This window comes from Trachurus japonicus, chromosome 4 (genome assembly GCF_045865225.1).
Source record: "Trachurus japonicus isolate A0001 chromosome 4, Traja_1.0".
In the NCBI taxonomy this organism is placed as follows: domain Eukaryota; kingdom Metazoa; phylum Chordata; class Actinopteri; order Carangiformes; family Carangidae; genus Trachurus; species Trachurus japonicus.
The window spans coordinates 2,237,903-2,262,190 of NC_140910.1; the positions used below are offsets into that span (position 1 = coordinate 2,237,903).

General features: G+C 44.4%; 3 protein-coding genes across 15 annotated transcripts in view; 1 reads left to right on the forward strand and 2 right to left on the reverse strand.

Annotated features, from left to right (window-relative positions):
- The window catches only part of palld (palladin, cytoskeletal associated protein), a 60,764-nt gene extending 47,051 nt beyond the window's left edge, over positions 1–13,713 (forward strand). For 3 of the 11 annotated variants that reach the window (XM_085773310.1, XM_085773311.1, XM_085773312.1), the window contains 11 exons: positions 2,054–2,198; positions 2,507–2,608; positions 4,528–4,566; positions 5,349–5,570; positions 6,385–6,534; positions 6,863–6,951; positions 7,691–7,823; positions 9,810–10,017; positions 10,635–10,800; positions 10,896–11,029; positions 11,973–13,713. In XM_085773310.1, coding sequence (XP_085629436.1) covers positions 2,054–2,198; positions 2,507–2,608; positions 4,528–4,566; positions 5,349–5,570; positions 6,385–6,534; positions 6,863–6,951; positions 7,691–7,823; positions 9,810–10,017; positions 10,635–10,800; positions 10,896–11,029; positions 11,973–12,133 — 1,549 coding nt within the window. In that variant the 3' untranslated portion in view covers positions 12,134–13,713. The remainder of the gene's footprint in view (positions 1–2,053; positions 2,199–2,506; positions 2,609–4,527; positions 4,567–5,348; positions 5,571–6,384; positions 6,535–6,862; positions 6,952–7,690; positions 7,824–9,809; positions 10,018–10,634; positions 10,801–10,895; positions 11,030–11,972) is intronic. The other 8 variants (XM_085773313.1, XM_085773315.1, XM_085773314.1 and 5 more) reach the window with 3 other exon arrangements.
- A 631-nt stretch (positions 13,714–14,344) lies between these two features.
- Positions 14,345–18,227, reverse strand: cbr4 (carbonyl reductase 4). 2 transcript variants are annotated; one of them, XM_085773331.1, is made up of 6 exons: positions 18,075–18,227; positions 17,095–17,243; positions 16,488–16,608; positions 16,253–16,389; positions 15,424–15,558; positions 14,345–15,321 (listed from the first exon to the last, which is right to left on the reverse strand). In XM_085773331.1, exons 2-6 carry the CDS (start codon positions 17,237–17,239, stop codon positions 15,143–15,145), a joined length of 717 nt encoding a protein of 238 aa, XP_085629457.1. In that variant the 5' UTR covers positions 17,240–17,243; positions 18,075–18,227; the 3' UTR covers positions 14,345–15,142. The 2 variants fall into 2 exon arrangements, with proteins under 2 accessions (XP_085629457.1, XP_085629458.1); XM_085773332.1 differs by lacking the exon at positions 18,075–18,227 and having other exon boundaries at positions 15,033–15,558.
- Positions 18,228–21,058: 2,831 nt separating this feature from the next.
- sh3rf1 (SH3 domain containing ring finger 1) overlaps positions 21,059–24,288 on the reverse strand; it is a 34,065-nt gene continuing 30,835 nt past the window's right edge. For both annotated transcript variants that reach the window (XM_085773353.1, XM_085773352.1), the window contains one exon: positions 21,059–23,686. In XM_085773353.1, the coding sequence (XP_085629479.1) occupies positions 23,518–23,686 (169 nt within the window). In that variant the 3' untranslated portion in view covers positions 21,059–23,517. The remainder of the gene's footprint in view (positions 23,687–24,288) is intronic.

The window sequence follows — 24,288 nt, forward strand, 5'->3', positions numbered from 1 at the left end:
TTAACCGTCCAAAACAAATGCCTTTTTTTTTTTTTACAATTTCTTTATTGATTTTCCATTTTAATGAGCAAACGTTCATACACATAACAACAACAATATAACCCATAAAAAACAGAAACAGAAACCCTTCTAACCCACCCTCCTCCCACCCACTATGGTGATCTATGATAAATAAAGTCCAAAACAAATGCCTAACCTTAACCATCATAACCTAAACCTAAACCTTAAACCTAATTATAACCTGAAGTCTAACCTCAAACTCAAACTGTCCTCACTCTAATGATTTAACACTTAAACTGGTCCTCACATGTATAGCTCGTGCTCCCCTTCTGATAAACCTGCCGTTAGCTGGAGGCAGGAGTCTGGACGTCTGCTGCATGATGGGAGATGACATGTTTACATTTTTATACGGCATGTTTACAGGAAACCACGAACTAAAGAGTCCGTTCACACACACACAGAACCCCCCGCACTTACATGTACGACACCAACTCTTCTCAAGCTGCAACAGCTTTAGCCTCCATGTGGCAAGAAAATAAGCACCAGGGCCCAGTTGTTCAAAAGGTGTAATCTGGATAAAAATTATTACTATTTTGAAATCCCCTTTTTTTGCTATTCAGGATCACGTAATCCGTCTTAATTTTATCCCAGTTGTTCAAAGCAAAGTAGGATTGGATCAGTCTGATCCAGATCCAAACCTTTCAAGATTACCAAATCCAGATAATGAGTGCTCTAGATGGGACTGTGCATCACACTGAAGGCTGACTGGTCTGTAATCAACAGGTAGAACAGCAGCATGGGCTCACTCAAAGTGTGTTTATTTGAAAACAGAGTGTATTGTTTTCTGTGCTCTTTGTTGTTTCTTCAATATCTTTTAAACAGCCAGACCCCATCTGGTTGGGCTGGTAAAATAAATTAAAAAAGCAAATATACACTACATTAGTGAAATTGTGAATATTTCCCCATGCATGCATTTCAAATTCAAACTTCAAATTTTAAAATTCAAACTTCAAATTTTAAAATTCAAACTTCAAATTTTAAAATTCAAACTTCAAATTTCATTAAATTCAGTTTGGGAAAAAGTAGTTGGGGAAAAGTTTTTCAGTTGTAGAATATTCAAAAGTTGACTTTATTTACTAATCACTGTTATGGTTTAAAAATTAAACCAAAATATAAATCAATAAATGTATACTGTATACTACATTATAAATATTGTTTGTTTGACCAGTTTGAATTTAATTTAAATCACATTTTGTTCCTGAATCCACCCGACTGCTGGGATCAGAATAATCCTGTTTTTTTTTTAATCAAAGTTTTCCCGTTCCTACTAAAAAGTTTTGAACAACACAAACTGAGGGTTTGATCCAGATGAAAACCAAGACTGGATTATGTGATCTAATCCGATCTCAGAATCCGTTTTTGGTTTTGAACAACCCATTTTCAAGATTTGATCCAATCCATTATCCAAAATCCGATCAGATTACTTTTGAACAACTGGGCCGGACCTCAGAGTGAAAGGTGTGTCAAAAACCAAATAAACACTCTGATTTCTGTGCTGGAGTGTGGTATCTGTTGAGGATCTATCACTTCTGGGAGTCTCGTGTCCTGCTGACATGGACTGCAGGGTTGCAGGATCTTGACTGGGGCTCTGCCTGTTGAACCAGAAGATAACAATCTGTTGTTGTGAAGATAATCCTCCTCTGATGGCAGCCCTGGAGAGCCAAATTAGTTTTTTCTCCCCTCCATCAAGGACATTCCTCCTTCACCCTCCTTTGCCAGTAATTTTTCATCAGCCCCTCACTGACTCCTGCACTCCCCCTCCAACACTGGCATTCCTTGCTGCAGCTGAGAGAGATAAGAAGACACATTGTGGAATGCTATAGCTCCACATGTCCAGATAAGGGTGGATATGAGAGAGAGAGAGAGGGCAAAAGGAGCTGGAGAGGAAAGAGGAGTTGAGATAATGTGTGTATGTGTGTGTGTGTGTGTGTGTCACAGAGCAGAGTGCCACAGCTTGAACCGTGATGAATGTCTCTGTTTTGTCCCTTCGCAGCAAAGCGTTCCCCAGGAAGTCCTCGGTCACCAAGACGCCTCGCCTCACCTCCGACTCAGACATCCAGGGATCCAAGGACGCCGTCATCCAGGATTTGGAGAGAAAACTGCGCTTCAAAGAGGAGCGCATAAGCAATGGTCAACAGGTGTGTGTGTGCGTTGTGACTCTAGAGAGATCCAGGTGATTAGAGAATGAGTGTGTTCAGTAACGGGTTCATTAACAGAGATTAACAAGCAAATACAAGCAGCTATTCATGAAGGAAAGTGTTTTGGAGTCCAGCCTCTGTTTCATGCATCATCATCAAATAAAACCATCATGTTTTTCTCCAGACATCCCTAATTAACACAAGGCTGAGATACAGTAGCTAAGCTGACGGTGTGTATTAAAGTGTGTGTTCTCCAACTCACACACTAACCCCCTCATCCCGCTGACCCCATTAATCCCTGCTTCCAGAGGTTAACCTATGAGGAGAAGATGGCTCGCAGGCTGCTGGGTGCTGACAACGCTGCCACAGTCTTAAACACACAGGAGACAGAGGAGGAGCCAGTCACACAGGTACGGTGGCTCTTAACCAGGACCCCACACACCTAGAGATATCACACACACACACACACACACACACACATACACACACACACACATGCACTCACAAACATTACCATCTCCCAGTGTTGCATGTGTACAACACAAGCACCTTTCTGTTTTCTGTCTTGTCCACTGATACTTGGCCGCTGTCATTCCTGTCTCATGAGCTCTGGCTTTCCTTTATATTCTGCTGAACCAGAGTGCACCCTCGACGCTCTGTCCCTGTAAACACCGCTGAACTGTCAGTTATGAAAGCGGGGCATAAACACTGTTAAGTCCTCCAGAGACCTCCATAAAAAGCTCTGTTTATGCAAACTGGTAGAAACCAGTGTTGCTGCAAACATGTTGGAGAGCAACGCTGTTTGAGTGTGTGTTGTCTGAGTGTGTAGTATCACCTTCGACACAATCACTGCTTTATTCACTGATTAACTGACATTTAGCCCTCCTGTTGTCCTCCTGGGTCAAGGAAGAAAGGAAGGAAGGAAGGAAGGACGAAGGGAAAGAAGGAAGGACAAAGGGAGAGATGGGAGGAAAGAAGGAAGGCGAAAAGATAGAAGGAGGGAGGGAACAGATTGGGTCAATTGGGTCAAAAAGGAAGGAAGGAAGGAAGGAAGGAAGGAAGGAAGGAAGGAAGGGAGGGAGGGAGGGAAAAAGGATTGTGGAAAAAAGGAAGGAAAGACAGATGAAGGGAGGGAACAGACTGGGTCAATTGGGAAGGAAGGAAGGGAGGGAAAAGGGATTGTGGAAAAAAGGAAGGAAAGAAAGATGGAGGGAGGGAACAGATCAGGTCAATTGGATCAAAAGAAGAAGGATGAAGGGAAGGAAGGGAAAAGGGATTGTGGAAGGAAGGAAGGGAGAAAGGAAGGAAAGAAGGAAGGATGGAGGAAGGAAACAGATTGGGTCAATTTGACCCAGAAGGACAACAGGAGGTCCCATTAACTATAAAAGTGGATTTGTACAGTATATGTTCTTTGATTATAATTCAGGTATAGATGCCGTTTTATTGCTGTAAAGGCAAAAAGATCAAATATTATATAAAGGTCCAAGTCTATTGATTATAGATCAGGTCTAGGTTTTAAGTACATTATCAGAGCCTCAGTGAACAGAGAAATGCACACAGCCTGTGTTCACAAACCAGCCGTCAGGACTTCTGTGTCTTTGTGATGTCACAACAAAACAGTCACCAATTTCAGTCATGTCCCAAGCCCCGCCCACCTGGATCCACCGTCTGATCTTGCAGGATTGGGGTTCCCTGAGTGTTTTAACTGAAATCTACTATATTTTAATTGGATCACTCAGAAAACCGTCAGCCAATCAGAAGAGAGGCTTGAGCCACATCAAATATGTGTTCATATGGATCAACAACAGACTCTGCCGTTACTTTTTGCAGACATTACTGTACATTGGCAATTCATTTCTTGTCTACATTAGTAATTATGCTGATCCACACCAGTCGAAGGTCTGAAACAATAACAGTAAAAAAGAAGCTTAACTGGCTCTGAAAGACACAGGATCACCTTTAACAGAATCATAACTCAAACAACACCAGAGCACAGGTTGTGTCCTCGTTAGCGGCCGATGTCGACTTAGCACCGTGACATCCCAGTGTGATGTCGGCATGAGAAACAATGCGAGCGGTTGTGAGGCTGCAGCAGTGCACGGCTCTCAGCACAAACTCTAAGCCTGTTCCAACATCAGCGCTGATGCATCGTGACACATTTGTATTTTCACACAGTTTCCAGCATGTGCTTGAGAATGTTCTATTTGTGAGAGCAGGTAAGATTAAAACAGGTACGCACTGAAACACACTCAGTGTCTCCCACACTGAGCGATGCTCCGACAGCACATACACACACACAGACACACAAACCTCTTCTTTCTCTCAACAGGAAGACAAGTCATCTGATAGAGACTCTTACCCTCAAAAGGTTATTGAAAACTGAGTTTCTTTTCTTTGTGTCACCTGCTGGGTTTCTATTCACTCTATGTAAAATGTCACTGTGTGTAAATGTGACAATGACACAATGTAGCACTGAAGTCTTGGATGTGTTCACTTTGACTAGGACACCTGGACGAGGGACCGTGTCCACTGGTTGTGTAGTTCCTTCACACACAGTATATGATCATATAGTATATCGACTCTATGTTGTGTGTGTTTCAAGTGGATCTGCACACTTTAGTGTTTGTTGTAGCTCAGTACGTACATGGACGGATCAGCACGTTTGGTTTCAAACAGAACTTTCTCTCTGGTTTGCATTCTGCATGCTGCAGTGTTACTCTCCTAGTGTGACTGAAGTAGCTATTAGGTTCCCTCTGTGCTGGTTCCCGAGCAGTGAACACACTGTAAGTGTGTGAGAGCTCAGAGGGGACATGCTGCAGCAGCTGCCTGGGATCAGAGCTCAGAGGATCAGGATGGGCCACTGCTTGATCGCTGTCGTTCTGAGTGGCACAGTGAGTTCAGGAGGATTTAAATGCTGGTTCTGCAGCTGCGCCCGAGGCCTGTCATTATCTGTGTGATGTGTCATGAGACCGCGCTGCTCTGCAGATGTTCCCTCTGCCTCAGCAGAGCTGCAGTGATGAGAGATTGTTGGAGATGGTTTGGAGGAGGAGGAGGAGGAGGAGCGGCTCATCGGGACAGAGAATCAGGGAATTGGGAGAAAGTTGGAGGTTTGATTGACACTGACTTCTCTTCTCTGTCTCTGTGGTGCAGGAGTACAAGGTGTCCAGCTTCGAGCAGCGTCTGATCAGTGAGATCGAGTTCAGGCTGGAGCGCTCTCCGGTGGAGGAGTCTGACGACGACGTGCAGCACGACGAAGACTCCGTCGGCCACGGGACGGCGCCGGCCTTCGATCAGAAGCTCAAACACTACAAAGTCTTTGAGGGGATGCCCGTCACCTTCTCCTGTAAAGTCAGCGGAGACCCCAAACCAAAGGTGGGACTTTTTCCACATGTGAACACGTGAACGATGAATCATTGGCCGTTACTGTTATTAGATATACATGATGTAGTCTGACCTAGTTTTGTTTTCCTTGCCTGAGAGCTGCTGATGTGTGATGTGGATGATGGAGTGTGTAGATACTGTACATATACACTCACACGTGTGTTGTGATAAGAGGGGGCCTGGGCGGCTGCCTGGCTCGGTCCACATTAATGATGTGGTGTTGACAGGCCTCAGGATGAACTAAGACATCAGAGTGAAGCAGGGAGATAGCCCTGGAATAACATCACATTAAAACTATCTTAATACTAGATTTTGAAATGCCCACGCATAGTTTGGTAAATAAATCAGTCTGTTAAAGGGGACATATTAGGGAAATATCACTTTTTGAAGGCTCTTTAACATATATTTAGGTGTTTGTTTTGCCTTCCGGCCCAAAATGTGAGAATTGACAAAAAAAATCTGTAATGTGCAGACTCCCTATAAAATCTATGTGGTTTTATGAGCTGTTCCCTCAGCTGTCTTGCAGTGATGTAACTAGGATTTAAATTTGCATAATCCCAACCCTACCTGGTAGCAGTAGAAGGGGCGGGGCAAGCAGTGGTTCATTGCATTTAAAGGGACAGGCACTGAAACCAGCCGTTCTGAACAGGGCTGTTTTGAGAGGATGAAAAGAGCTGTGATGTTTGATCCTTGTCACAGACATGTCTTTATGACACGTGGGAACTAAGGGGGTAGAATATGTCTCCTTTAAAGCTAAAGTTGGAGCTTGCCTGATAGTTTCCATCTCTTCTGTCTCGTGTTGCAGGTCTACTGGTTTAAAGATGGAAAGCAGATCTCCAAGAGGAGCGAGCACTACAGGATCAGCCGCGAGCCCGACGGGACCTGCTCCCTGCACACGGCCGCTGCCTCGCTGGATGACGACGGCAACTACACCATCATGGTGGGCAACCCCGAGGTGAGCAGACGGATGCCGAACCCACACACACACACACACACACACACACCCATACAAAACACGATAGAGAGTTGTGTGCGCCGCACGTGTGTTGGTCCGCCCCCACGAGATGCCAGTGCTCATTAGAGAGAATAAAGAGCATTAAGATAATGGTCTCCGGCCTGAAGAGGAAGAGGGCGTTGAATGAGATAGGAAATCACTAAAGCTCTCATGAGGGTCAAAAGTTTATGAGCTACAAGCCCTTTTCAAGCTCTAACACTCACATTTGGTTTCCTCCTCCCAGTCTGACTGCTGCCTCTCTCCTTCTCTTTTTCTCTTCTCCCCACAGGGCAGGGTGAGCTGCACTGGCAGGATGATGGTCCAGGCGGTGAACCAGCGCGGCCGCAGCCAGCGCTCGACCCCTGGACACATGCGCAGGTGAGACCTTGGTGACGGACAGGACAACAAAGTCTCCTGGTCTTTGTATCCTGGGCCCTGAGCTGCTGGCTGGCACATGTGCTGAAGGCTGCTGCCGCTGCTGCTGCTCAACATCTGCACGACTTCTGTACTGGCACTTGTGCACAGATTTAAAAAGTGTGTTAGTCTGATGCAAAATGTTCCAAGGCGCTGCTATCTATCTACACAAGTGTTTGCTGAGAGCTGAGTCACCCGCTGCTCTTTGTTGGACTGTCTACTCGGGGAAAGAAAAGCTTGGCGTTAATGAGAGGGAACACCTGTTTGCTCTGCTTTTTCATTGCTCTAATGAGCCTGTATATACGAGACGCATTCACCCTGATATTGAAAAATGCACAGAAGATCACTGTCGCCCTTCACAGGACATAAAAAAGCGCCCACAGTCTGTTATCTAGATGAACACTCCCTGATTAGACAAGAGCTCCGAGATGTTTGGAGGGAGATCGCTGATAACAATCAGTGTCTCCTAACTCTCTTTATTTCCCTCCCTGGTTGACGTGCAGGCCGGGCGATGATGTCATTGTTGTTATAGTGCAGAATCACAGGAACACCTATGGGTCCTGACCTGCTGCACAGGCCCGAGGAGACTCACATAGATTAAGTGGGAGGAGGCCGGGACGGAGTAGTTGAGGGCGGAAATAGAAAAGTGGAGAGAGGTTACAGAGTTAATGTGAAATACTGAACGTGTCCCTCTGTCCATCAGACCCAGGTCCAGGTCCAGAGACAGCGGTGATGAGAACGACAACATCCAGGAGCGTCACTTCCGCCCCCACTTCCTGCAGGCGCCCGGTGACCTCATCGTTCAGGAGGGCCGACTGTGCCGGATGGACTGCAAGGTAAATAGATGCAGCCTGCGCCAACACGGCCGTATGTAGAGTGTGATAAAAAAAAAAAGAGGGGAAGGAAGGTCAGAGTGCTGCCCTGTCTTAAAGGGAAAGTTCAACATTTTGGCAAGTTGGCCCATTGCCATAATCCCTATAGTTTTAGGAGTAGGTTACCTTTAATTGTCGGTGCAAGCTATTTTTAGAACGGTGGAGCAGAGCCGCAAGCTGCTCAGAGCTACGCTACAGAGGCTAATGGGATTTCTTGGTTTCCCATCAAACTCATCAAATACACAATCCAACAACTCCAAAACGTGCGTGGTGAATGTGCAGGTCACAACTTCTCCACCAGAGCGTTTTGGAGTTGTTGGATTACACGATCCAACAACTCCAAAACGCGGTGATGAGTTTGATGAGGGAAACCAAGAAATCCCATTAGCCTCCTGTAGCGTAGCTCTAAGCAGCTCATGGCTCTGCTCCGCCATTCTAAAAATAGTTTGCACCGACAATTAAAGGTAATGAACCTACTCCGAAAACTTTAAGGATTATGGCAATGGGCTAATTTGCCAAAATGTTGAACTATCCCTTTTACTGCATCTAAACAATGTCCGCAGAAAACAGCTGTTATTTATTGATTGGGATGATTTATCTGAGAAAGAGTGGAGTGTTTGGTTGGAGCTGCCGGGAACCTAGAGACATTCTTACAACTTAAAAGGCAAATTACACAGTGTGTTTTCTGGTCTAGTGTGGCGTGTCAGGCATTGAACTTTATTGCAAAGACGGAGTTTTTATAGATGACTGTGGGTTTTTTTGTGGATGAGTTGTCAGAGTGTTTTTTACCTCGACCCTTCAGCTCTGTTACTGGAAGTGAGGTCTGCTGAGATAACAGTTGAAAAACCCATGACACCCAAAACTCGTAGCTTCGCGCCCTCAAACCTCGCTGCTATTCTTTTGATAAAGCAAAGAGATGGCTCAGAATAACTGAGACATGACCGGAGAGGAAAATGCCTGCACCAAAGAGCATATGTTAATCATAGTAATAGAGAAGGCCATTTCAGATCCGCCCTTTAATTCAGCGTCTGCGTTGCTTTCAGGGAGGCTCCGTGTCAGCGCTGCCAAACATTTGGATCCTGGTTTCTTTAGGGAATTAAAAAAAAAAAACTAGTGGAGACGAGATGTTTCATCACTTCCTCGCGTTATGAATGGCTCACGGCCGTCGAGGAGAATACGCCGGTGTCACATTTCAGGGCTTAAATGGGATCGGGTTTTTCTACAATTATTTCCCCCCCCTGCACCCGCCCCAACACTTGTGCTCATTTTCTGTCTCCCTGCAGCCTGCAGCACTCAGAAACTCTTTGAAAACTGGTACATGTAATAAAATAAAACAGACCCACAATTAACTCACTATAAAAAGGCAGGTTTTTTTTATGCGTGTCAGAAATAAACCGAGAGCCTCCATTCCTCCTGAGCCCTTAATGTCAAGGATATTTATAGCAAATATTTATTTCCAGATCATTTGTGTGTTTCCAAACTTTCCATGCTCAAAATGCCCCGACTTCTAAAAGCAGACTGGGTCGCTTCCAGAAATACTTATCACTGCTCCGTCTGCGCTCCTGTGTGATATCTGTGAATATATGCATGACGTGACGTCCATGGTGATATGCATCCAGGTGGGCAGGGCGCAGCGCGGCAGGTGTTTCCTGCAGGGACGGATCTTTTCTCTGCAGTTTATTCCCATGACAAAGAGCGCCGGCGACCCGGCTCCTCCAGACTAACACAGCACAGACAGATTAACCAAACACTGGTGTTTTCATACTCCCCAACAAACACACACACACTGCGCCCACAGGGACACGCACGCAGCTAATATGCTCAGTCTCTCCAACAAAAACAAGCTCTGACTCCACAAACACACAAGCCTCCTTCTCAGCACCACCGAGCATTCACACACTCGGTCAGTATTTTTTTTAAATGTCGCTGTGTTCTCCTGGCCGCCTGCAGGTGAGCGGCCTGCCCACTCCAGACCTCATCTGGCAGCTGAACGGACAGACCATCCGCCCCGACTCCGCCCATAAGATGCTGGTGAGGGAAAACGGTGTGCACTCATTGGTCATCGAGCCTGTGACCAGCCACGACGCCGGCATCTACACCTGCATCGCCAGCAACAGAGCCGGCCAGAACTCCTTCAACCTGGAGCTCATTGTTGCAGGTAAAGAGCAGATACAACATGAAGACATAATGGTAGCCAATTAGACTTAGACTTAGAGATACTTCACTGATCTCAAGGGAAATTCAAGTATCCAGTAGCAGCACAGATATACATTTGATATAAGGACATAAAAGCAATATAGCAACACAGAGAAAATAAAATAAACAAAAGTATAAAATATACACAATGTACATCCATATATTGTGAATAAAATAGGATGTACATAGTATATATTTTTTTTATATTTTTGTATATTTTCTTTTCTCTGTGTTATATTGTATTGTCCCTGTAGTTAACAAACATACTTTTACATCATTCTTTCTCAAGTTGGACAAGTTTTGCAGGCAGTGATGATATAGATTGGTTTAGTAAACTTGTCCACATTCAGACACAGACCTCAGGTCAGATCATGGTCTCTGGTGAGGAGTCTTTATCTAACAGAGCACCGCTTGGAAACTGACAGGGTCGAACTGAGCTGTCACACATGACTGACAGTGCAGGAGTTGGCTGTTAGATAGTGAAGAAATCTACAACTAAAGGAAAAGCACATAGTCAGTGTCTGTGCCTGTCAGAGGAGGTGTGTATGAGAGCAGCTCAGTAACACACTGTCTCCACAGCCAAAGAGATGCACAAGGCCCCTTCGTTTGTGGAGAAGCTGCAGAACACGACCGTGGCCGAGGGTCATCCCGTGCGTCTGGAGTGTCGCGTCACGGGAGTTCCCTACCCGCAGATCTTCTGGAAAAGGGAGAACGAGTCTTTCACTCACAACACAGACAGAATCAGGTAAAAACCTGCAGCTCAAAGAGTCGTTTTAATGCTCCACTCAGCTCCACTGTATTCATAACATTCACTTCATCTGTGTCAATGTTCTGTCCCAGCATGCACCAGGACAACTGTGGCTACCTGTGTATGATCATCCAGCCGGCCATGAAGGAGGACGCCGGCTGGTACACGGTGTCGGCCAAGAACGATGCGGGCATTGTGTCCAGCACTGCACGCCTCGACGTCCACGGTAAGTTTCTACCGGCGACCTCCTCGTGGCTGCTCATTGGACCGAATCCACTTCACTTCCTGTCTCCACGTAACATTTCAACATTTTACAACTGCAAAATATAGAGACACAGATAAAATGTCTTAATGGTGGCAATGTTTTGGTGCTATGACCTTCTTCAGGCAAAAATAACATTTTAATATAAATACTGTATACAAGCAAAAGATTATAGAAAAGCACAAGATTATAGATAAGTAAACAATTGTCAGGAGCACTGCATATAATTATCATACAGATTCATACATCATCATACATTATAAAACCGTAAGAGCCTTTAAAACATAAGTTAAAGCAGAAGTAAGCGATCCGGTGGTTTTGGCTAACTTCTTGTCAGCAGATGGAGTTAGCAGTCCCCGCCCTCGTCCCTACGTCACCACATTCACGCGCATCCCTTGGCTGCACACACAGAGAGGACCGCCCCTTTATGCCGTTCTCTCTCCTCATTGGATAAAGGTTGTAGGATACAAGGAAAGTTTTCTCCTCGGCTTACAGCAGAGCAGAGTGACTGACAGACCCGTGTTTCAGACCAAACACAATATATAAGTGATTGCTGTCGGAAGATATAACTATTTAAGACTTATATTAACACAAATATTCCGCTTACTTCTGCTTTAAGCCATTTTTTGATGGACCTAAACTGGTAGAGGACATCTGAAGTCGGATCTGGATATATAGAAAAGAAAAATATGCAGGCAATAAACACCCTAGATTAATCTCAGCAGTAAAGGCAGACCAGAAGATATCAACAAATACCAAAGCACTTGTAATCAATATAAGGTCAGGAATACCTAGATGGGCCTAGAGATTTGGCACCAGTATTCAGGAAAACCTGTGAAGTTGATGTGTAGATGAAAAATTAAATAAATTCATGAGCATTTTACAACTGTCTCTGCTCTGTCCTCAGCTCCGTGGCAGCAGCCCAACCTCCCCAAGCCCAAGAAGGTGCGTCCCTCCACCAGCCGCTACGCCGCACTGACAGAGAGAGGCCTGGACGTGAAGGCGGCCTTCTTCCCCGACTCCAGCCCGCTGCCGCCTGGCGGCCTGGTGGAAAGCGACGACCTGTAGAGGCCACAGGCGGGAGAGAGGACTGTGACGTCACCCCACAAAAAAAAAAAAAAAACCCCGAGAGCTGCCCTCACTCCCTGCACTTCCTGAGAGAGATACTTTGACGGCAAAGGGAGGGAGTTGGGGGAGGTGATGGGGGGTGCAGAATATAAACCTTGTCCACCATCATTGTGAAGTGCAGATACAGAACTACAGGGGTCAGTGGGCAGAGTGAGCTGGTGCAGCGGTGGTTTCTTATGCTTTTATAGTATGATACCAACCATTATATTGCAGAATTCTTCGAGCTTCATTTTATCAACTGGACCTGGAAAGTGATTGAAGTGTTCACGGCGAGAAAAAGAGCATCTGAGGAACTGATTCTGTTCTGCAGAGCGTCTCCTGTTCAAGTGCCTCTTGTTTCTGTAAAGCTATATTAAAAAAAAGCAGGTTGAAAAGTGAAATGAAACATAGAATTACTATGCATGTTCAAGTGGTGCCATTTGCAATACACAGAGTAATACTGTACCTATGAGTAGCAGCACTCCACACACTGTGTGGAGACTTAAAGAGACTGAATGATTCAAAGCAGCGCGGCTTTGATGAAGGAGATCACATGTTGTTATGTGGGCTGATATCTGATCATAGGAGCACAGTCTCAGCTTATTAGCTTACAGATATTGGACAAGGCCGGGCCTTACAAACAGTATGTTTAGATTTTTTTTTTTTTTTTTTAGGGAACAGAAGTGAGGTGAGAGAAAGAAGAAAGATTTCACATGGATGAGATTTGTTTGTTTGTGATGCAGCTGAGCTCAAGAGTTTGGATCAAACAGGAAGAGAGAGAAGGACAAAAGCAGGTTTTTGTAGAGGACGTCAGCTTTAACGTGGTCAGAGGGATGTGGACGACGGCAGCGGCAGTGGTGATGTAGAAAAATGGAGAATACAGAAAACTTTTGGTGATGGCGGTTCTTTTTTTGGTGATGTTTTTTTTTTCCTTCTTTTTTGATGGTTTATTTTACAAGTGTGAATTGAACTGTTCTCACTGGAGAGAGGGTGCTGTGAAAGGTTTCAGTGTCATTTGTCACACACGTCACAGATTGTCCACTTTATTTTTGTATGGAAAAAAACTAAAAAAAAAAGCGATTTACTTTCCCATCAGTCTCGACATAACTTATATCAGCAGCCTTTCTGTTCACTGATAATACAACTTTCTGTATCATGAAGTTTTATAAATATATTTACTGCCTTAAATCACTTTTAGGCTTAATGCAAACACAGTTTCTCTGCATGTTATTTTTGGACACTTGTACGGTGCCAAACAACTTTTACCAGAATGTACAAAAACACAATTTTTTTCCCCAGTGTAGAGGGACAGCAAACGCTCTTCAGCTGCTGAAAAGTAAAAGCAAGGTATATTTATATCTACTATTTTTGTCACCTCTGTAATGCTATACAAAGTGGGCGTCTTTTTCCTGTGTCTGTTCGGAGCTTGCATCAGCTGACAGTTACTGTGTTTGCACATTTCTATGCCAATCAATGCCTGTATATGGATTGTTCTCCTGATATTATTTTAGGTTATGAAAGTTAATAAAAACCTCCTCAGACAGCGTGAGATGTTTTTGTAGCCTGGCAAGTGAACGCCAAAAAACACACCATCAGTCACCGAGGAGAGACCCTGCCTGCAAAGAACGCTAATGAGAGCTTAAAGGTCCCATGTGTAAAATGAGGGGAAAACAGTGACATCTAGCATTCTGATATTATTTATCTATTAAATAATTCTATTGTTTATTTATGAACCTTGAAACGCATTGGCTGGATTTTCCATTCTGTATAAACATGGCGTCGCAAGATGGCGACACTCTCTACGCAAGACCCTCACTATAAAAGAAGAATTCTAAGGCTATGAAAACCAAAGGGATTTTGTTTTATAGCGATTATACAAATATATATATTATACAAATGAAGAGTTCATTTGCAAAAGCAGATAAACGCCATTTTGAAAAAAAAGAGCAGACGCTTTTATTCTTTGCATAGTGTTGTTTTCAATAAAGCTTTATTTTTTTGAGATACATGTATTTTGTTACGTCTCATCTCCTTGGTCAAAGCTACGCAACTTTAGTTTGACTGATATCACCTGGTGTAAATATCTGCTTTTGAAAATGAACTCTTAAAATATTCATCGGTAGTATATTCAGATTTTGCCAATAAACCTTGACAAATATTACACACTGGACCTTTAATGTCACCTAGTCCTTTAATAGGAAATATAATGTTCAGAATGGAAGTGCACACACAAGACAGAGAGAGAGAGAGAGAGAGAGAGAGAGAGAGAGAGAGGGTGAGCAATCAAAGTTAGAGTGGTGGTTGTGACATTAATGGATGGTAACAGCAGGTTTCAGTGAAAGCAACAAGCAACATGGCATTTCACATCTCATCGCCCAGCGTGACAGTCACCTCCAACCTCATCCATCCACACTGCAGGAGCAGAGCTGTAACCAGACACTCACAACATTCCCCCAGCTAAAAATACCCCTCCACCTCCACCACTGCCTCTAATTTCCTCCAGCTGCAGCCCCGACGTGCCCGACCCCTCCGCCGGCCCCTGCAGAGGTGGGCTCCGGGAGTGGGGAGTGTGGGGGGGGGCATGTGTCGGGCTGTGAGGGGTCTCTCGTGGGAGATGTGTGTGGGGTGGGAGATCAGTTGTACAGTCATGGAAAAAAAGACAGAAAGCGTTAAATCAACTGATCAAATTTAGGAGCTGGGGTCAGTGAGGTCTGGACTGCAGACAGCGTGGAGTCAGCGGCGTTTAGTCACGATGGCGCCCGTCACTCGCGCCAGGCCACGCCCCCCCTTCCCCCCCCCCCCGAGGGCGGACGGTGACTCAGCAGAAAGGCCGGAGTGACCCTGCTGCAGATGTAGGGAGCTGCCTGAGTTTGTGTTTTCACTAACGTGGGCCACGACGGAGCGGCGTTCACACTCGAGTCAAGAGTTCACTTCTGTCAGTCGGACGTCCTCCAGGCTTCCAGCAGGTCGCTACATGAGCAGCTGCAGCCCTCCGTCCACCGCCAGCACCTGTCCCGTCACGTAGGGCGACTCCAGGAGGAAGAGGGCAGCCTGGGCCGCCTCCTCCGGCTCGCCAAACCTCCCCAGCGGGATGGAGCGCGCCGCGTCCTCCTCCTTCAGCCCCGCGGTCATGTCGGTGCGGATAAATCCTGGACACAAAAAGGAGGACGGGGACAAGAAAAAGACCATGAAAACTACAAGTACGGTGACAGAGGAGACGGGGCGACGAATGAGCCGGCGGAGAGACGGACCTGGAGCCAGCAGGTTGACTCTGACGTCACGTGAAGCCACTTCTTTGGCTAAGGAGCGTGTGAAACCCTCCAGACCAGCTTTACTGGCGCTGTACACACACTGACCAGCGTTGCCCCTCTGGCCCACCACAGAGCCTGCAGACAGGAAGCAGAAAACCATTAAGACAGGAACACTTCAAGATAAAACACACATGAAGTAATTATGCAGCTGTTTTAACACACATGGTTTAGTATTGACATTAAAGGTCCAGTGTGTAATATTTGTCAAGGCAAAATCTGAATATACTGCCAATGAATATATTTACAGTGTAAGTGTATAATCGCTATAAAATAAAATCTGTTTGGTTTTCATAGCCTTATAATCCTTCTTTTATATAGTAATGTTAGATGTCACTGTTTTCCCCTCATTTTACACACTGGATCTTTAAAACCACACTAAAAGCTCACAGACTGATGGATGTGCTTTAACTATCTGTTAGTCAGCCACTGGTTTTAATTTAATTTACTGAGACTTGAAACTCTCTGTGGATAAACGCCCTTCACACTGAATGTGTATCATCCTGGTTTGATTTAGTATTTGACAAACAACCTGTGACCTCTCAGGTATCAACATCTAACGACAACAATAACCTCCACTTTTTCTGATTTTCATGATATAAACACCTGTGGTTCTGTGGTGAATGATTGTAAAGCGTACAGACAGAGGCTCCAGTCTGGCCCTCTACAGTGATAAGAGCAGCAGTGATGTACAGCGCCACCCAGTGACCACTCTGAGAACATAAAGCTCATCCCAGCTGCCACAGACAGACACAGACAGTACAGACAGTACCTATATTGACGATGGCAGCTCCCTGGGTGTGCAGCATGCTGCGCAGCGCCGCCCTGCAGGTCAGCATGGTGCCCAGCAGGTTGGTGTGGAGCAGAGACACCATGTCCTCCGGCCTGGTCCTCAGTAGCAGAGCATCCCTGGACACAGAGGGTTGTTCAGTGTGTGTGTGTGTGTGTGTGTGTGTTCAGTGCAAAGAGGTAATGAGCAGAGCCTCTGGCCCCAGGTGTGTGCTCACCTGTTGACACCGGCTGCGTTCACCAGGTAGGAGATGTTTCCACAGGTTTTGTGGACGGTCTCAAAGGTTTTCTGCACCTCTTCCTCTTTGGAGACGTCACAGCTGAAAGACACATGGTCACCTGCAGAGCACACACACACACACACACACAGGCAGTGTGAGAGAGTGTGTTAATGGTCAAAGTTCACAATCTGTTGCTCTACAGTTCTTTTATTTCACAAGACGCCGTGTGTTTGCATTTGTGTTCTGTGTGTGTGTACTTGCACAGCTATACATGTAAGGACCAGTTTGAGTTTTAACCAACAGAGTGAGGACATTTTGGGAACGTGAGGACATTTTGGCCGGTCCTCACTTTCTCAGACCCCTTCCAAGGGCTGTTTGAGGGTTAAGACTTTATAATAACTAGGTCATTATAATTAGGTTTAAGTTAGGTTAAGAGTAATGGTTAAGGTTAGGCCTTTGTTTTGGATGGTTAATGTTAGGGTAAGAGGTTAGGGAAAACACTATGTCAATGAGTGTCCTCACAAAGATACAGTAGCCATACAAACATGTGTGTGTGTGTGTGTGTGTGTGTGTGTGTGTGTGTGTGTGTGTGCGCGCACTCCACCTCCATGTAGAGACGCCACAGTGTCCTGGGCAGTGTCTTTGTTCCTGGAGACCACAGCCACCCTGCAGCCCCTCTCTGCCAGCAGGCGGGACACGGCCCTCCCAATGCCCCTGGAGCCCCCACACACCACAGCCAGCCTGGACATGACCCTGCAGCACAGACCACAGACCACCATGCACTTCCTGTCAGACAGCTGTACTGTACAAAATGACTTTCATATAATGTATTAGATATATTTAGTCACCAAAAAAAATCATAGTACGGTAACACAACAGCTGGCTCTGAGCTACAGGAGATTAGAGTTGTGATACAATTATTATTATGTATCTATTAAATAATTCTATTGTTTATTTATGAACGTGAAACTCTTGAAACGTATATTTATTATAAGGCTATTAAATCCAAACAGTTTTTATATTATTGTCTAGCGATAATACACTTATTTAAATATATTCATGGGTAGCATATTCAGATTTTGCCAATAAACCTTGACAAATATTCCACACTGGACCTTTAAGAAACACAATGTCACTCAGTAAATCTGCTAACACTGATCACTGATCAGTTCTTCTCTGGTTTCTGATCAGATATACAGAAGTTAAATTAAAGTGGTGTTATCATGTGTGTGTTTATGTCTGACTGTGTCATCACTTTCCTGTAAGCGGTGTTTGAGCATAAGTTGAGTGTGTTTGGTTTATTATAAGGTCAGAATCACATGATTATACTGTTTGTTATATAATATATATAGTGGAAACACTTCTGTTGTGTTGTGAGTTTCTGCAGCTCATGTGTTGTCATATTGATGCAGCTGTTGTCTGTATGTGTAGTGTGTTTGTGTCTTTGCATGTGTTTTCTTCAGCTGCAGTGTGTCGAGCTCTCAGAGACACAGTGACGTTGTCATTTAAAGTTGTGTATCCACACTGTCCGTCACGTGCAGCTGCTGCAGATGGCCCTTGTCAGTTCACACGGTTCACACCTACCTGACCTCAGATCAGCATGTTCCGTCGGACGAGTCTCTGCTCCTCTGTCACCGAGTTTATTCACTGAGAAACGGCTCAATATCACGGGAGCTGCTGCTGCTGGGCGCCGCCATGTTTCTGTCCCTCGGTGCTGCAGCTGCGTCACTGTACGGTGGCCGGTAGGTGGCGCAGTGCGCACACACACGGTGCAGCGCAGTGCAGCTGTGCGTTGGGACATCAGCCAAATGTTCCTGTTTTCAGAGTTTCTCTGTAAATGTTCCCACGTTGTTTAAACGAAGTAGACAAGTTAAACTTTAAAGATTCAGTCATGTTTTTGTTGTTGTTGTTTTAAATTAACAATAATCACATCAGATTAATTCAGAAAAGCTGAAGAAGAAAAAAAGAAATTGAAGTGATAATTTATGACAACGGCCAAGAACACCCAAACTGACAGAGAGATAGAGCAGGGGCCCCTACTATATTAAAAAAATGTGTATTATATTAAACTAGGCCCAGTACGATGTATAAACGTAGCGAGTGTAGCTTTTCAAATAATACACAGGTTGATATATTCATGTTTTTTCTAAACGTCTACGAGCTACAGTGAGTAGGGGGCCGTCCCTCTGCCATTTATAAACAGACCTTGTTCACTGATACCATTGCCAATCAACAATGTCTGTCAACTTCATGATAATCATGCAGACAAGCTATTCAAATTGAGGTTTTTATTTGAAACATAAATGTGGAAACTAAAAGATATAAAACATTGTCTAATCAACCAAAAATTCCACAACCCCCCTGCAGCACCTCCGCGGACCCCCTAGGGGTCACGGACCCTCTGTTGAAGACCTCTGATTTATGAGATAGTTATTTCATAATTAATTTTGTTAATTCAGAAGAACCATTGACAATGTCAATATTTGTTTAATTAAAAAAAATAACATCTGAGAAATAAGATATAAGAGTAATAGTAAATAAAGTGTTTATTCATACAGACAGGGTCATTTTGCCTTCAGTGACATTACATCACAGCATGTAGATGTTTGTGCAGTGGACAGTCTGGAGGCCCTCTCTAACTAACGAGCTTGATGAGTGGAGCTGCAAAGGTCACGAGGATCACTGCAGAAACATTTGTTTTGTTTGTGAGTGCAGCAGCCCTGTAGAGACCTGATTGTGCTTCATTAGTAACATAATGTTCCTATGGTGTCCTTTGAATGAGGAACACATCATTCACTGCAGCACCGGTGCATGAATGCATTCATTTCACAAGAGTACTTACAGTTCTGTCCGGGACATATGTCAATGTTTGAGGAGATTTCTCTCCACACAGGCACATGGTGAGGCCGCTGTTCTCCACTCACCCTGAAATAGCACCGAAATTATTAATTGCCACGATCCGTTATCCTCTTCGCCTCATGAATCATTGTTCCCCGTGTGGAAATATATCTCGGTAGAAAAGGCAAACTGTCACCGGTGCACAGAGAAGTGAGTAATGTTTGAGAGTGGGTGGCCCTGGCCCACACCTGGGCCTCCATCAGGCTCAGCCATTCAACACGATTGATTTGCTCAGATTAAATCACATTCACAACCTGTGCTGGAGTGGACCTGTGACCCTGAGCACCGTGAATCACATCCACGCTGCAGAGGGAAAGAAAATACAACCACGGCTGGTGTCGTTTCCTTAAAATGTTGCTGCTCTTCACCAGAGTTCATTAGTATGAAGTGTTTTAGTTTGTGTGTGTGTGTGTGTGTGTGTCAGAGAGAGAGGGAGAGGAGCAGCACTCGGTTTATATTCAGGTCACCTTCATGAGCACTGAGACATTATTCCCCTCTTTCACACCTTGGTGATCTTGGTGCTGTCTGCTCTGTGCTCTCACAAGGTACACACATGTACACACACACATAAGATATGAATAGCCCTGCAGCCTTGTAGATGCATGAACACACACACTCACACACACTATACTGTATGAACTGCAGGAGATCTTCAGATACTAAATTAAAAGTCACTCCAGCTCATATTCAGCCTCGGTTCATACATGTGTAACAAAAACCTTCATGTTTTCCTGGTGTTGTCTCTGGAGGCTCTGTCTTTGATTTAGAGGCTATTTTTAGAAGCTATCACAGCTGTCATTTTATTAAAGTGCACCCTTTTCTACAGACTCTTGAAAACCTCAGTCAGTTCTCTCGGTGCATTAAACTAAAGCACAGAGACGGTGTTTGCGGTGCCCGACACACCCTGAGCTTAAACATTATCAAGAAATTCTTTACTCCAGTCCTGATATCTGAAGCGTTCACACCCTCTGCAGCCAATAATGATTGACTCACACTCTGCACACTGAGCCGTTTCCTCCACTTAAATGCGCGCTGGTCATTCAGATCTTGACCTTCTGCGCCGTTTACCCACGCGGAGCCGATTCACTGCTCGGTCACACTGTAGTGTTCTCACATCAAAGTGCCTTAAGTATACGTATTCTTGGATGAATAAATGTACACATTTTATTATTCCCACTCGCTATAGTCTACTCTGCTGGAATAACTTATTTCCATGGTAACCCATCCTCTGCGGGGAGCTGTGTGCAGTACAATGACCTCTCTGGGTGCCTGTCAGTTCCTGTCAGTGTTTCCCAGCTGAACACTGGGACGGCTCACCTCTCTTTGCAGCATGCTGCTCTGCTCTATGTCACTGGAGAAGGTTCTCCAGCTACAACCTTTCATTCCCAGAGACACTAATGACCACATGTAATGCGACTTACCCCAAATACATTTAATTAGGAGAAACTGTCCTTTTTTTTTACTGTGGTAAATTGTAAAAAGTGTGTAGACTTGTTCAAAACTTTTGGCTTTACCAATGAGGCAAGAGGAGTCGAGGCAAGGACACAGACAGTCAGCGCTGTTTGTCTCCGATTCTCTGAAGAGGACGACAACACGAGGTCAGAGGAGAAAACAGAGGCGAAAAACAACTCTGCATCATTGTCATGAAGCAATGACTTAGCCTGGGGAAATTATGGAAACCATTAGCGTTTATTGTTATAGAGATTTTTACAAAATGTGCTATTCCCTAAAGTACTTCAGAATGTTTTTCACATAATAGACTTGTGCCAAATAGGTTGATTTCAGTTTCACCATTTTCAGACAAACAACAGACTAACTACAGACAAAAAAAAAAGATCAAGTAAGTCACCTTGGCATGAGGAAAATCTGTTAAGTTGAATCAAGCAAACTTCAGTTGCTCATCTTCCAATAAATGAAAATATAGTTTACCGACTGTTGGAAATGCTTCATGTTTCATGGATCTGAAACTGTGCAGCCTATGCATGAAATACATGGACAAATTAGTTAGAAATTAGAAATGTTATGTGCACAAATGTGCGGAGATGTGTGCATGTGTCTTGGAGTAAGTCTGATGTGTAAGTTAAAGGCTTACCAGTGAAATGAAATGACTCAGAAGAGCAGTTTAAGCGTAGAGCCTGAGGTTGGTGTGGTGATTGCCAAGTCAACAATACAACATCAGGTTCATTCTACGCAAGTACCAATTCAGAAATACAAAAAAAAGGCCCTAACAGTGATTCGTACCATCCTTTTCCAAACTCTCCAAATTACAAACAACTACAACATATTCCAGCAGTCAGTTACACAGTGGTCCCCCTCAGTTAGCAACAAAAGACTGAAAAAAACAAAAACAAACTCTGGGTAAATTCATTCTCAAAGCCAAATTTGGCACAATTCAGTGATTGCCACAACTCTCAAGTGTATAAATACCTCCTACTAGGACTTCAGGTCAGTCAGAGATCAGTCATTAATGATACTGGATAAAAGGAAAAGAGGAATTACGTTGTGATATATTCTTTGATAAGTATTAATTTTAGAACTGACCATTCTCTCTGTTTAACAAGCACCAAACTATGAGCAGATCCCCTTCAATCACAAAGAAATTTTTACAGTAATTCAAGTCAATACAACACTTAACATTAAAGACTTTGTAGAGACGAAATGTACAACTAAACCCGACCACAAAAACAACATAAAAAAAAATAAAAAATCAAGGGGGTCAAAGTGATTGACTTTAATAAAAAACTCTACCTTCACCAGGTTAAACTGAACAACACACCTCTTCCTGTGGAGTGAAGCCATGATATGTTACTCTAGGCAAACATTCTGTGCTTTAGCTAGCTGTGTTTTTATTGCCACAAGTCACATTAGGAATGAGTTAGTGTCCAAAACCTGTGTGTGCCTTACTGCGTGTCCAGGTTGGTTATATGACAGACTGTCTGAGAGCAGCAGGTGTCGGCCTCTGCCTAAACTGTACCCAACGTAATTATACACTGAGGAGAATCTGTGGTGCACTGTTACTGAAATGTTATGTCGCTCTTGTGATGCAGAGCTACGTCTGTGTTTGGCTACTGCCGATGGGGTTAGGAGAGCAGCTACTCTGGTCAGTGAATACAAAGAAGGTAAGCAAATATATGACTGCAGTCTATTTGGAGTGTGTATGTGTGTGTGTTTTTTGTTTTTTTTTGCATGTTTAAAAAAAAAGGCGTGACTAAACAGTCCTGCGACACATCTATCTTCACTTGGTCTGCTGCAGGAGGTTTTGCTAATTGCATGTAAATACTTGACGGCTGCAGGTGACTGTCCTCAGCACCTGAGCCCACACCAGGAGAAATAAAAACTGTGATTGGCCCAGAGAAATAGTTTCAGATGTGCAATGTTCACATGGCTGTACGTTGTCGCTTTTTCTACCCAAATGTGCAATACAGCAGATCTCTGTCGTGATCCTCTGGTTGAGGTAATGCCTGTGGAGCTGGAGAAGTGTCCCGTCTCCCGCTGCGCAGCACAAGTGATGACAACGCTGCTCGTTTGTTCTGCTCGGCTGCTCCTGACTCGCGCCTGCTGACGGTCTGAAACAATGCTAAAAAAAACCCTTTGTCAGTAGTGTGTTGGAGAGGAACAGAACTGATGTGGTACAATATGGCGTAAGGCATGTGCCAGCTTAACCCCCTAATGTGGCGCACTACGAAAAAAGGCCAATCTATGAAATAAGTTAAAATGCGTAACATAGCTATATTGTTTTAGGACTAATCATCTTTGTGTCCGTATGTACAATAAAGTGAGGAACAGTACAAGGCACACATTAAACAGCTGATTTGTTAACGAAGATATAAATAACCAACAAAAAAAGGGAATCGTTCATGAGTAGTGTGCTTTCCTCTAACTCTGTCCACTGTGCTTTCACTGACAACACGTCCTCTGAAGCTCTCGCTCGTGCGTCGCCGACGTCCTGGTCGGTGACTCGAGCTGCGGTTAAAGTGTCCATCTGATGGTCCTGTCCCAGCCACGCTGCGAGTGCTGCCCTGCCAGCGACAGACTGCAGCCGTTTGGTGGGAGGAGGTGGAGGAGGTGGTGGTGGCGGTGGTGGCGGTGGTGATGGCGATGGCGAGCGTGGTTCCCTCCACAGTGTCTGTTAGATGCTGTCTACGAAGCTGCCGGGGAACAGTCCGGTCCTGCCGTTCCTCTGCAGCGTGCCTTTGAACCAGCCGTCTTCCCTCTTCCTGTGAACGAACACGATGTCGCCCTCCTTGAGTTCCAGCTCTGCCTCGCTCTGGGGGGGATACGACACCACCACCCTGTACCTGGGGAGGACGGCCAGAGGCAAAGTCAGGGACTGATACACACCGTGACGATCAAGTCACCATCTCTGTTAGTAGGAGTCATCAGTGTTCGGCACGTTAGTTTTAAAAGCAAATTAGTCATAGTTACTCATTACTTTCCCCCAAAAGTGACTGAGTTATGACATTATAAAAGTAGCTGATAACCAGGAAAAGTAACTATTGCGTTGAGGATGACTTTGAAATTTTGGCAGTAAGCCACTGTTTACATGACTCTGAAAGCCAAAATTAGGAAAATAAATCCTTTATACCTCCAAAAAAGATATACGAATAACAATCAACAGCCAACACTAGGTGTATGAAATGTAAGTAATTCAATTCATCAATAAAAAGAATTGAGTGTATATACACAGATTATTTTAAACAGGTTTATATTTGAAAAAGGCCAAGGTGGTGCAATTATTATTACCAATGATTATTTATTATTTATTATTTATTTACAGAGAAGCGTATCTTTTTTTTTTTTTTTTTAAGTATATTTTTTGGGCTTTTATGCCTTTATAGATAGTACAGTTGAGACAGACAGGAAATGGGGAGGCAGAGAGAGGGGGGATGACATGCAGCAA